General features: G+C 41.0%; 1 protein-coding gene across 1 annotated transcript in view; it reads right to left on the bottom strand.

Moving 5' to 3' along the window:
- Positions 1-14019, bottom strand: part of LOC134453276 (stonustoxin subunit alpha-like) — a 116192-nt gene that overhangs the window by 84792 nt on the left and 17381 nt on the right. The window contains exon 5 of the mRNA XM_063204190.1: positions 3198-3244. Coding sequence (XP_063060260.1) covers positions 3198-3244 — 47 coding nt within the window. The remainder of the gene's footprint in view (positions 1-3197; positions 3245-14019) is intronic.

Genomic DNA, 14019 nt, shown 5'->3' with positions numbered 1-14019 from the left:
TGGAGCTGTATGTTCTCTACAAGTCTTCTGTTGTCCAGTCTTGCACTTTAAATGTCTGTATGAGCAATGTCTACGTCCATACTGTCTATGTCCATGTATGAGTACTGTCTATGTCTATACTGTCTATGTCCTTACCTAGATTAGTCTATGTCTGCATGGGAGAGCAAGAAACGCAATTTCAAATTCTTTGTATGACCAGTGCATGTAAAGAAATTGACAATAAACTTGACTTGACTCTTGACTTGACTTGATTATTTGATTGATGCAAAGTTGTGATGGCAACTCGTTCTCGTTGACATGGTTGTGTCCATGGTTGCATGCATTCGCAAGATGTTATTGCAATAACTGCAATTATACAATAGTTAGATCCGGTCAATCTATTTTGCGATATCTGATTGGATGAGATGCGTTCTATTGGCATTCTACGCGTCTGTAAGGAGGATGATGTCTAGGCGGACATCATCATCATCCCCGGAGACTCATCACGCCTAATAATCACTCCGCCATGGATAGAATGTAACCAGGGCCGCGCATTTTGAACTCGCCATCATTCTATCTCATAGTCTACTGCGGAGAAAGTGAATGTAACCAGGGCTGCGTAGTTTGAACTCACCATCATTCTATTCCATTGTTCTATGCTGGACTAAGTTGGGCGCACGCACGCCCGCATGACAGAGACGCGTATCCCAGTTGGTAGCTGGATTCTGGCAGAGAGGAAAGAAGTTATCTGATTCTAGTGCAGTTGTCTGGGCAGTTGGCACACCTCTGCGACCTCTATTTCGTAGTCTTTTGAAGGCAATCTAACACATATAGCCTACGTTAAATATCATACACGGAAGATAGTTTCAAACTGGAGATATGCGGGACAACGGACACTTTTTTGACACAGCTACAGAAAGGCTATGTCAGTCTCCTGCAGTGTATGAGAACCGCTATAATCGGATCTCATTTGCGCTGCGGGAGAGGGAATGACGAGGAAGAGATGGCTTAAAAATACAGCCTAGGCTATCAGCAAAGCTTGCCATCCACCACGTGCAAATCAATTAATAGTAGCCTACAAAGTGGGCATCTGGAAGCAAGATACCGTGTGCCATGCAATTTAAAATGATGGCCGCTTGGAACTGGAATGAGTTGCCTTTTAGTTTATTGGGAGGGAAAACGCGAACCCATCTCGGGTTCGCACCCACATCAGACGTTTGCCTATGAAAGTGTTTCAGCAGCAAAGTTGTAGCCTGCAGTAGCCTAAAGCAGATATCGGGGTATCATAGACCTACAAGAAATTGATTTGTGTGGTTGTGCGTGTGAGAACAGCGCTCGGATCTCATGCGGCACTGGAGAGGGAAAGACGAGGTGTGTCTTTACGCAGCTATCAGCAAGTTTTGTGGTCCACAAAAACGTGAAAATCAATGTCGGCCAAAAGGCTTATAAAAGTAGGCATCTACTAAAATGTTGAAGTTGCACAGTGTTTTCATTTATCATGCATCATTTTAGTAGGCTAAGCGAAGCCCATTCGCAGTCCACACAGAAATGCACTTCACAGCGTTTCATGGAACTTTACGCGCTGGCGCTGTCATTGCATAGCAACCACAATCAATTCGGAACTACTTTGTTTAGCGGAGCAGGTAGTCTAAACAAAGTATGATGAAGGCAACTTATAAACATTTGTTCGAAAATGTATTCTGGTATTTTGTTGGCAATTGAACTATTGTATAAAAGCAATATGACCCTCGTGGTCGGGATGATGTTTAACGTATATCATCCCTGGTGTGATTGCCGACGGCACTCAGCCTTCGGCTTCGTGCCTATGGCCGAACCACACCAGGGATGATATCCGTCAACATCATCCCTCCCACTCGGGTCATATTGCTTAAATAACTGTCCCCCAATAACGCATGTGAAAGCGTGGAAGGTTCACTTCCTATTTCAGTGTCCTTGACTGAAACAAGTCGCAAAACTCCACACTTCCGAATCCTTTGCGATCGGCACTTAAGTGATTCTTATCAGAAGGCTTGTGCGCATAGACCCTTAAATTACAAACATTAGCGAACATTGAAAAAAGATCAGACAACGACCGTCGGGTAGCAGGTTCATGAAGGGAGTGGAGAAGTTCCGCAAAAATGCATCGTTAGAGAAAGATGTTTGCTATGTGCGACAGCACCACCACTATTTCATGACTGCATAAACTTCTTCGTCATTGATAAATGGGCAACAATATTTTTTCCAGCCAGGATTGCACTGAAAAGTAGGCTACTGCTGCAACTGCGTCACCGACGCTGCCTGTCACTGTGCCTGCTGCGTGTGTGTGAGGGAGGGGAGAAAGGGGGAGACGCGGAGCAGATGAGGGTCTCGACTTGCGAAATAGCAGGCAATTCTTTTCCAATGTTTCAGTGACATATTAACAAAAATGCTTCCTATTGGTTTTCGTCTCCGGTGGTATTGTAGTCACATTTTTATTTTTTTGACGAACATATAAATCAAAATCGTTATATTTTTCGTACAGACGCATACTGTTTTTTTCGTCATCGTTTTATTGTCGTCAGGGGGAAAACAATCGTTAACAATAATTATGACGAAAATATTTCGTCACGAAATTAACACTGCGTGTGTGTGTGTGTGTGTGTGTGTGTGTGTGTGTGTGTGTGTGTGTGTGTGTGTGTGTGTGTGTGTGTGTGAGCGAGTGACTGAGTAAGAGAGTGAGAGAGAGAGAGAGAGAGAGAGTGAGAGAGAGAATTAGAGAGTGAGGTAGAGAAAGACTGTGTGTGTGTGTGTGTGTGTGTGTGTGTGTGTGTGTGTTAGTGTGTGTGTGTGTGTGTGTGTGTGTGTGTGTGTGTGTGTGTGTGTGTGTGTGTGTGTGTGTGTGTGTGTGTGAGTGAGTGAGTGAGTGAGAATCAGGGAGTGAGGGAGAGAGAGACTGTGTGTGTGTGTGTGTGTGTGTGTGTGTGTGTGTGTGTGTGTGTGTGTGTGTGTGTGGTGTGTGTGAGACACGTGCAAATGTGGACCACGGGGGCTCTCGAAATAGGCAGGCACACAGGCACACACACATGCGCACAGTCGTGCACACACACACACACACACACACACACACACACACACACACACACACACACACACACACACACACACACACACACACACACACACACACACACACACACACACACACACACACACACACAATGTAATTAATCTTCACTCACACTTTCTCAGTTCTGGTTTCACTCTGCCATCTTCTCCATGGTGGTACCTTCAGGATGAAGAAATAAAGAACAGATGAGTTATCAGTCTGCTGCTCGCGACAATACAATTCCACTGCAGACACTGCCACGGTCAATAGTCTCATCCCATTCCTGCAGTTTCCAGATGATTACTAAATATTATGGACAAGCACACACTTAAAGGGACACTGTGCAGGAAATGGTCAAAAAAGGTACTGCAACTATGCTGCTCATTGAAACTGGACTGCCTATTGCCAAATTTGATGTTTACATGAATGTTTACAAAGTAATAAACAAATATTTTCTAGTATGGTCCAAGTAGAGTCCTTTTTGCAGCTAAAAATGGCTATTTTGGGAAATTCAAAATGGCGGACCATGGAGAAGATCCCCCTTTTCATGTATGAAAAGTGCATTTTTTCCTGTCATAATGAATACTTAGAATTTGATGCTGGTGGTAAGTATTCATGAAAAAGGTAACATTAGTGAATGAGCAGCATGAATTCTGGAAATAAACAACTAAAAATCTCACACAGTGTCCCTTTAAGCTGACATGAGGCCAATTCCCAAACCACACACTTTCTCAACCGTCTCTTACTTCCATCTCCCTGATGTTTCTAAGCAGCAGAAACATTTTTCTCATCACTTTCAACTCTGTCTAAATATTTAGTAGTGATGACTGAATACTGTAATCAACCGACCAGCCAACCTGCCCATAATACAGCACTGACTCTTGAGAAAGTGGCTAAAACAGGTTGAAATCCTGAAAGAAAAAAACGAAGTGAATTACAAAATAATATGGTATATCCTCGTAGAAAAAGGTCTTCCCCATTTTTATTTTTTTTCAGAAATCAGGTTTTTCTTCGATCATACCTTGTTTTTTGTCAACACCGTCAGACACAATTAAAAGCAATAAAAAGTGTATTGATTTGGTTGCATATGTATCTGGAGTTTTTAAGTGATTGTGTGTGTTTTTTGGTTCACACATACGCCCTTAAATGTTGAAAATTCACTTTCATTCTATTTTAATACTGCTTCATGTGTTCTAATTTAAAAATATGTGCTGTCAGACAATGCTTACTTAATGCCTAAATAGATCAAACAATTTTTTGTAATTTCACAAATATTCGTGTAGGCTTACATTTGCTATTACTTTGATAATTCAACAACTCCAAAGGAAAATGTTGTAAGCACATTCATTTAAAATGTCCAAAACTCCTTCTTACGGTGGTGACTTAAGAACTGACGGTGGTGACAGTAATCTGAAGGTGGTGAAAGTGACCTAATTATTACCTACATTTAGCAAAATAAATAGCCCTCTCAAGTCAATGACATCTAGCATAAACACTTTATCTTTGTTTGTGCATGTGTTTTTTCTTCATTTGTTAGATACTCTAGGAAGTAGGCCTAGATTATTGAAAATGTGGCATAAACAGGTTTTAAGTTGTTCAAATCCAAAATATAGAGGTGTATTATCATAGATGAAGGTCTTGGCTGTGCAGTGAATGTATTGGCCAAGCTCCCCATGTTTTACATTTTTCATAAAATGGGCTCTTTCTTGGTTTTGTCACCAGAGTCAGACAGAATTAGAAATAAAAAAAATATTATTGGAAGCATATTCTTAAAACTTGTCAAAAACATGTAAAACACATGCTTTTTTGTGAACTACATCAGATGTCACCAGCGTCAGGTTTTGTGACAAAAAACCCTCCAAATGCACCTCAGTGGAGGCTGGAGTATAAGTTTGGGTCACAATTATTACTAACATGTCTGGTAATGTTTAATTAACCAGCACAATTTAGTAAAATATGGAACAAGATGATGAGCGGAACAAAATCTGACATCTGACGGTGTGAGACAAAAAAACACTCTTTTATATATTATGCATTTTTTGCTCACATTAGCCACTTCGTTTTCGCTCTGTTTCTTAGGGGCTTCATGCCGCTTCTGAAAAAGTATATATAATTAACATTAATGTAACATAATACTATTAAAACCCCAGACGGTGTTGACAGTTTATGGTTGGGACAGTGCTAGTGTCCAAACAAATTAACAAATTGAGGAGAAATTAGTCATGACAATGACCTTGCGCATACCTGATTTTATTGTCTTTTTAAAAAAAATCTGACAGTGGTGACTAATATGCTGGACACACTTTGAGCACTCAGAAAATAGTAATAAATATTGCTTTACACGCACTATGTGCATATCTGCAGAACCACTTCAATATGGACTATCATGGTGATATTATTCAATAATATCAGTGATTTTTACATTTTAAGTCAATTGAAATGATGACGTCTGTCCTTGGGACAGCTGTTTTTACAGGGTGTGGGCAGGTTTATAGCCATGAAAAGTAATAAAATTACACTTGAGTATTTCAAACGACTGTACATTTCTGTAACAGACTCCTGGGTCTTTACCTGGATTCATTTTTGTTCATGAAAATGTAGTTTATTTTCAACAGAATTGGCAGTTTATTGCTGAGACATGTTTTAGCCGCTTTCTCAAGAATCAGTGACAGGATAGTCTTACTGATTCCATCTAATTTTTATTGCTCTACATACATTTACACACATCACCAACAGATCACTTCTGTTTTGTAACTGTCAATTTCACTTGAATATCACACAAGCATGTCGTATGTATTAACTGATAACTGATCTGATCTGATGTTGTACCGCATCTCAGCTGTGTTACTACAGCATGCTGTCTCTGTTTCTGTTTAACATCATGAAGTCAAACATGTCTGTCTGAGCATGATGATGGAGAACCTGTTGCTCAAGTAGTCTTACATTGTCTCGGTTTCTGCTGTATTCATGTGGAGAAACTAGAGTCCTTAGTTGGGTCATTGGTAAAAAGTTTACCCCACTGGTAAAATATGTGACCATCTGTTTGTTCCCCCATATATCCATATATTTCCATGTTTACATTGCTATCTTTATTGTACAGTAGTTGAAATAGTTCTACAATTCAGTCCCACCAGGAAATCGCGGGCATTTTCTCAAAGAATCGCGGTCGGAATTGACAGATGGTGCACGAGGATTTCCAGAAAATCGCGATAAAAATTGCGGAGCTTCTTACTGTGTTGTTGCGATTTTGTTGCGGCATGAAGTGAAAGGTGCGATTTTTGTTGCGATTTTTAATGTGTTTCCCCACGCTTGAAAGTAAAGGACACTGCCACATTCCAGTCCTCTGGTGTTTTTATATTATTTCCATTTTTATATTATAATTTTGGTTCTTAGGCAAAGCAGGGAAGCTGCCAGGGCGAGTTTTTAGCCAGAATGTCGTCGTGAAAAGTTCCATCTCTTTCATGCTGCCATTACGACACCCTTCATTACAATGCTGTTTATGGCCGTTTGACTCTGTTTTAAATGTCATCACCGTTTCAAATTGTAAGCATACAAACTTCGTATCATGTCGATATCCATTCCTGACTTAAAAAAGTGGATACATAAATAACTATAGCCTAAGTAGGAAGGCGGAATTGGGCATGTCCACCCAGTTGAAGAGGCTGCGCGACAGGAACTCTTGTGACTGAAATCCTGGTTAATGTGAGTCGTCTGCTACACATAGCCTGCCTGTGTCGGCGTTTAATTTTCAAGCTTGTCAAAAGCAACACAAATAAAAGCAGAGAGAGGGGTCGCTTTCGAAAGAAGGCATAGCCTAGGTTTTTTTTTTGTTCTCCCGCGCCGTCAGCCGGCTTTAAATTAACGGCTGATGATCATCATTCAATGTAACGAGGATGGAGTTCACAGATTTCCTTTTGTGAAGGGTGCTTGCTGAATAATGCTCAGAAATTATATTAATTTTGGTGCTCTTGTGAATATAAAAGACGACGACATTGTTATCTATAAAACACCACGTCGCCTGCAGAACGGAGGTCTCAGCTGTCAATCAATACCGTCAATCGCACAAGGAAGAGAGAAGGAGAGGGAGAGACAGAAAGTAGTTTTCCAACTTACTCCCACAGCTTTCCAACGTGTCTGCTCTGGTTTTATTCATGTTCAGTGTTCCTTGTCCGTTTGACCGCGCCAGGTTAAACGAAAGTGATTTCACGACACGGTCACCACGGTCACCAAGTGCTCGTATCCAGCCATAGCCCAATTTGCGCGAAAGAGATTATCGGCTAGGCACGCACGCAGCATTCACAATGAAGGATGGAAATTACTGCTTTGTTGTGGACAAGGCATTTGCGCATCTCAATTCGGAGGGAAAATGTTGCCTTCTGTATGCGCACAAGTCAAACACCAAAGTGGTCCAGCAGGTGGACCGCTTTAGAAAAAAGAAAACACATCTTGTTGTAGGAGCCCTATACTTGGCGTAATGTAGATGACTGTCATGAAGTGTTAATTATATATTTATGTAGGCCTAGCTATTGGTTATGCCAGACTAGTCATACATTTTCCCTCCTGTGACCATGCGAGCAGACGCGCAATGAGAACATGGCGTTTCCTACATTCGTATTTATTAGTTTTTTCCCCCTCACCGACAACTTTGTACATGCATAGTAAAGTGCTGGGACTGATTGCTAGGTTACTTTTTTATTGTATTTTTTAATTGTATTATCCTTTTTGAAAGGAAGTTTGTCGACGTCAGTGAAGTCAGCGCAACATGGATTGGTTCAAAGTGTTCAAAGTTGCGGGAAATCGCGGTGATTGGTTAAAGTTGCGCTCTCGCGCAAAATTCGCGGTAATTCATTGAAGTTGCGAAAAACGCCGCGATCGCAACATCGCGATTTCCTGGAGGGACTGACAAACCCCAAATCCGGTGAAGTTGGGACGTTTGGTAAACAGTGAATAAAATCAAAATGCTATCATTTTCAAAACATTCAATCGATTCATTAGATGGAGAATAGTTAAAAGACAACATATTAAGTGCTAAAACCGAGAAAAAATATTGTTTTGGGGGACATATCGTCGGCTTGCTACCAAAACCGCCTAAGTCCGATTTTGGGGTTTTCGGAAAACAGGGAAAAACTAGGCACCAAAGGGGGCGCCAAACATCAGTGGCGGTTCTAGGAAATCTGAGACCCTGGGCAAAGAGCAATTGTGAGTCCCCCCTAATAATTTTGGTCAAAGGAGATTTTTGCAGAACTCCCCTTTTTTACTCCCCTACCACATCTGCATCATCCTGTCATCATGTACAGTGCCCTCCATAATTATTGGCACCCCTGGTTGAGATGTGTTTTTTAGCTTCCAATTATTTATTTATTTTTCTAAATAATATGGGACCTTAATGGAAAAAAAGAGAAAAATCCAACCTTCAATGCAAGTGCATTTATTCAGTGGGGAAAAAATCCCACATAAAGAAATAATTATTTGACATCAAATAATGTGTGTCACAATTATTAGCACCCCTGGTGTTAATATTTTGTACAACCCCTTTTTGCCAACAAAACAGCACCTAATCTTCTCCTTTAATGTTTCACAAGATGGGAAAAGACAGAAAGAGGGATCTTCAGCCATTCCTCTTTGCAGAATCTCTCTAAATCATCCAGAGACCTGGGTCCTCTCCTCTGTACTCTCCTCTTCAGCTCACCCCACAGGTTCTCAATGGGGTTGAGGTCTGGGGACTGAGATGGCCATAGGAGGAGCTTGATTTTGTGTCTGGCAAACCATTTCTGTGTAGATTTGGCCATATGTTTAGGGTCATTATCTTGCTGAAAGACCCAATGACGACCCATCTTCAGCTTTCGGGCAGAGGGCAACAGATTTTGATTTAAAATGTCCTGGTATTTCAAAGCATTCATGATGCCATGCACCCTAACAAGGTTCCCAGGGCCTTTGGAAGCGAAACAGCCCCACAGCATCACTGACCCACCCCCATACTTCACAGTGGGTATGAGGTGCTTTTCAGCATGCGCATCTTTCGTGGCACGCCAGACCCACTTAGAGTGTTTGTTGCCAAAATGCTCAATCTTGGTCTCATCTGACCAAAGCACATCCCTAGTAACACAGAACGTAAAGAGAACGTTTGACTTTTGGTTCTCTAAAGGTTGGGGCTATTACCAAACCAAAATTTACCACTTAGAAACGTTCCCTTTGGTTACAGTAAAAAACAAGCAGCCATTGGTTCCGGTTCGGTTCTGGATACGTTTCAGATACGTAATTTTTGGTTCTGTTTTGGTTCTCACTGGGTTGCCAGGAAAGTTTAATTTAAGTTCCCAGAACGATATATGTGTGGTTCCCATTCCATTCCCTCGCCGTTCTCTCACCGTACCTTTATTGCTTTTCATGTTTGTTCCCTCATCGTTCCCATATGGTTCCCATAACCTTGATGGTTACATTATAGGTCTGGTCACGTCTGGTTCCCTAGACGTGCTCCTGATGTTCCCCAACTTTGTTTATACTGTGTTGTTCAGAGCATAAGCAATGATGACTGTCCACCCGATTAAATCATATATGTCTACATATTAGTAACAGTATTTCCTCCAGATTTAATCATGTACACAATCTATTTTTTTAATTCCATTTCATTCATTTAACTCAACTTGGTTGGGTTGATCTAAGGTTTGGCTGTGCACACAACATCACACAAAAGATGTGGTGAGTGAAAGAAATAACTTGAGAATTTGTTACACCTTTGCCGGTAACAAGCAGGCCCCTCACAACCAATCTGTCCATCAGCGCCTGGCCAAACCTAATTACTTAGGGCTGGTATATCATGATTCAATTGCTTGCACCTGAAAAACTCCTAATCAATCTGGTCACATGGTACTCTTGAGCCTGTATATAAACCTGGACTGTCAGAGTGCTTTAGTTATTTGCCTGCCTGCCTGCCTGCCTGCCTGCTGGCTGGTCAGCATGGCACAGCATAGCGCTTGTTTAACTGCTTTGCAAGCAAGCTAATAGCGCTTTTGGCTTATGGCATTTCTTAGCTACATCTTGTGCCTTGCTTTGTGAGCTAGTCAGTAACAGCACATGTTACATTGCTTGCGCCATTGTGCACTTGATGTAGATGGTATGATTATCTTTAAACTTCATTAAGGAAAACATTTGGTATTTATCCCCACTATATTGTGTTCATACATGCTCAGCTGATATTTCTCTCACAATACAGTATGGCATAGACTGATGTATAAAGTATAGACATCATACATGTTTTCAGCAACTTTAAATATAATTTAGAAGAGCAGTGTGTCAAACTGATGCCAGGCGCAGGGTGTTTCAGTGATGGTGGAGGATGGGAGGTCCTTAAGTACCATGATCAGGGTACCTCAACTATGGTGAGAGATAGTGGGGCAGGACCAAAACACATTCACAATAATAAACAAGGTTGGGGGAACATCAGGAGCATGTCTAAGGAACCAAATATGCAACCAACAAGGTTAAGGGAACCATATGGGAACGGCAAGGGAACAAACATGACATGAACAGGAATAAAGTGACGGTGAGAGAACAATAAGGGAACGGAATGGGAACTACACATATAACATTCTAGGAACGAAAATTAAACTTTCCTGCCAACCAAGTGAGAATGGAAAAATAACCAAAAATGACTCTCTGGGGACGTACCCAGAACTAAACTGGAACCAAGGGCTTGTGTTCCAGGAACCTTCGTAGAACTAAAAATTGTTAGTAGGGATGGTCCCAGTTGAAGCCCCAATACCACTTGGCGAACTCCAGACGTTTGCGTTTATGATTGTGAGTGAGGAAAGGTTTTCTCCGTGCATGCCTCCCAAACAGCTTGTTGGCGTGTAGACAGCGCCTGATGGTTGATTTGGAGACTTTGTGACCCCAGGATGCTACCATTTGTTGTAATTCTGTAACAGTGAGCTTTGGAGATCTTTTGATTTCTCTTACCATCCTCCTCACTGTGCGTGGTGGCAAAATAAACTTGGGTCCTCATCCAGGCTTATTTACCACTGTTCCAGTTGTTTTGAACTTCTTAATTATTCCTCTCACAGTGGATATGGGCAGCTGCAGTTGAGTGGCAATATTCTTGTAGCCTCTGCCTGACCTGTGAAGGTCGACGCACATCTGCCTCACTTGTATGCTGTGTTCCTTTGTCTTTACCATGTTTAAGAGTGGATAAGAGAAATGGCCTCTGTGTCACGTCTTATTTATACCCCAGGGAAACAGGAAGTGATGAATTACTAATTAAATGTTCCTACATACTCTGGTAAACTTTGTAAACTACTGTAGAAATGACAGAAATGCTTCAATTATATGTATTTCCTGGGAATTGTTAAGGGTGCCAATAATTGTGGAACAGGTGATTTAATGAAAAATAATTATTTTTCAGTCAGGGATTTTTTTATTTTCTTACAATTCATTTGAGTTGAAGGCTACATTTTCCTAAAATTTTCAGTGTGACAGTATTCTTCTGCAATAAACACTGAATTTATTTTAAGGCTTTTAACACATCTCAACCAGGGGTGCCAATAATTATGGAGGGCACTGTATGTGTCATTGGTCCCCTACAAACAGTACCAAGATGTTAATTTATTTTCTTTCTTTATTTTGAGTGAAGCTGCAAGTCAAACATGAAATGGCTCCTAAGGAAAACAAAACACTTTGAAATAAATTATTTGAAGCAGCAAAACAAGAACAATGCACTGCACATTATTTTGATAGTTATACTATTCTTTTTTATTTTTATTCCAAACTTTAATCCTGGATATGGTGAATGATTGAAATATTTTTGTAGACCTTGTAACAATCTAGCATGCTATGTATTAAGTTCATTATGTCTAACTGTTTAACTTAAACACTTAGGGGTTTCTTTTGCCTTAAGACATGTAAATCTAGCATGCTGGTAAATCTCATGTCTACCAACAGATTTTCACAGATTTCTTTTACTTTCTAGCATTTCCAGTCATATTAGTTTCTCTGAAATATTATTTGCATTCTAATCCAAAGTATAACTCTTTTTGTCATTGCCATAGCAATTGCCACAATGGTAGTGCATATATTGCTAATATCAGGGCAGATTCCGACTGCAGTGCCACACAGAGGAAGCCATGCAGTGACGCCCAATCTCCATGTTGAGGTCCCATCAGTCATGGAGGAGGATGAAGGGGTGGGGCACTTCTCTGTCCTTGTATCTACTCACGAACTGTCTCCTCCTTGTGTATCATCTTTGGTTAACTTCTGCTCTTTTCCATGCTCATAGAACTGCCCCACCCTCCCAACCTTGCCCATGACTGAGGTAACCTGGTCATAGAACTGTGCCCCGCCCACTTCAACACCATAACCGTGGCATACAGAATACGGTATACAACCACAACTTGATACTTTACACATTGGTGATAGTCATCTTGCTATGTATGCAATAATGTGACATCAAATCAATGCTGTTCAAAATCTACTTTCTGAAACATTAGGTGTATAAAATAACAGTTTGCCATAAGAGGATGCAGTCTATGACACTCTTTTATAAACCTGTGATAACATCAAATAAAGCACATGATTAGTAATTGCTCAATTTGTGTTAAGGCTACAACCATTGTGTGGTAACAAGATTAGTTTTGAAGCATGGCCTTTGTCTTCGAAGAGAGAGAGAGAGAGAAACGCTTAACAGATGTAAATAAACGGTTTCTTGCATAAAAAATGGCAAAGTCAAGTTACCCAAGTCATTCACATTGGCAGAACAATTGTGCACAGGGCCCCAGGATGAATAGATAGGGCCCCCATACCATCTGCCAAGGTCATAATAGGGCCCCTACCCCTGCCACCTGCAGGAGGGCCCTAGGCCTACAGGCAAATGCCCTCCTTGTCCTCCCTATAGCTACGTCCCTGGTCATTCATTTTCTCATAGCCAGTGTGTGACTTTATACATACAGATTTTTGACTCTGGTGACTGTTGTCAGGGCCGGTTCTGGCTTATTTGGTGCCCTAGGCGAGTTTGATTTCTGGCGCCCCGCCCCCCCCCCACCCCCACCTTTGAAAGAAAAAAAAATCTTTCTTATACCTCACAGAACACAAGACTAATATCCTTAGTAAGCTTAACTAAATAGCATCAAGAACAATAACCGTTTTTCATCAAATGGATTTGTGGTTCTTTTTGACAGGCGACCAACACATCAGATTGAGTCGCATGAAAGTAGCTTCACTGTGTGGTGTGTTGGATGTGATGGTGGTGGGGCCCCCAACCCCAGATGAGAGGGAGGTTATCAATGTGTTTGAATTGTAACGTGAAATTGAAATGCCAGGAGAGTGATACAGTACATTTGCATGTAAAATGCATGTGTAGACAATAAGCCTACCAAGGAGGTCTGCATTGATCTACACTATCTACAGCATCACAAAGCATGGCAGCATAACAATTTTAATAAGCTACACATTTGTGCTGTCTTCCAAACCAATTTCATTTCTGGACTGGAAATAGTGGTGCATTTGTGAGTAGGAGAATGAGAAGGGGGCTATCTATGTGTTTGGAGGGACAGGGTGAGAGAAAGGGAGAAGAGCTGTCACGCTATTGAATTTCATAATATACAAAATATAGTAAATAGCCTCACTTGTCTGCTGTGCATGGTTCTGTTACATGATTAATGTAGGCTATGTCATTCTGTTTTTTTAAGCTTACAACAAGCAGGTAATTCATGTGGATGGAAGGAGATATGGCAGCTAAAATTGTTTTAAACATTGCACCAGTCTTACTTTACATTGCTTGTCAACCTAAGCAAGTATTATGATATCAGGTGGGTGTTAGTGAGTAGTGAGTAGGCTACTAACAGCTACTTTACTGGATTTCATTGCTTGGCATACTTGGCTAATGTTAGCATGCTAACTAGCGATTTCTCTGATCAAAAACAAAGCTCTTTTTCTCTCTAATTCCAAATAGTAACCTCATAACTATTAGG

The sequence above is a fragment of the Engraulis encrasicolus genome, chromosome 1, assembly GCF_034702125.1.
Source record: "Engraulis encrasicolus isolate BLACKSEA-1 chromosome 1, IST_EnEncr_1.0, whole genome shotgun sequence".
In the NCBI taxonomy this organism is placed as follows: Eukaryota; Metazoa; Chordata; class Actinopteri; order Clupeiformes; family Engraulidae; genus Engraulis; species Engraulis encrasicolus.
Note: the sequence above shows the minus strand (reverse complement) of the source record. Positions and strands in the feature narration are given on the sequence as shown.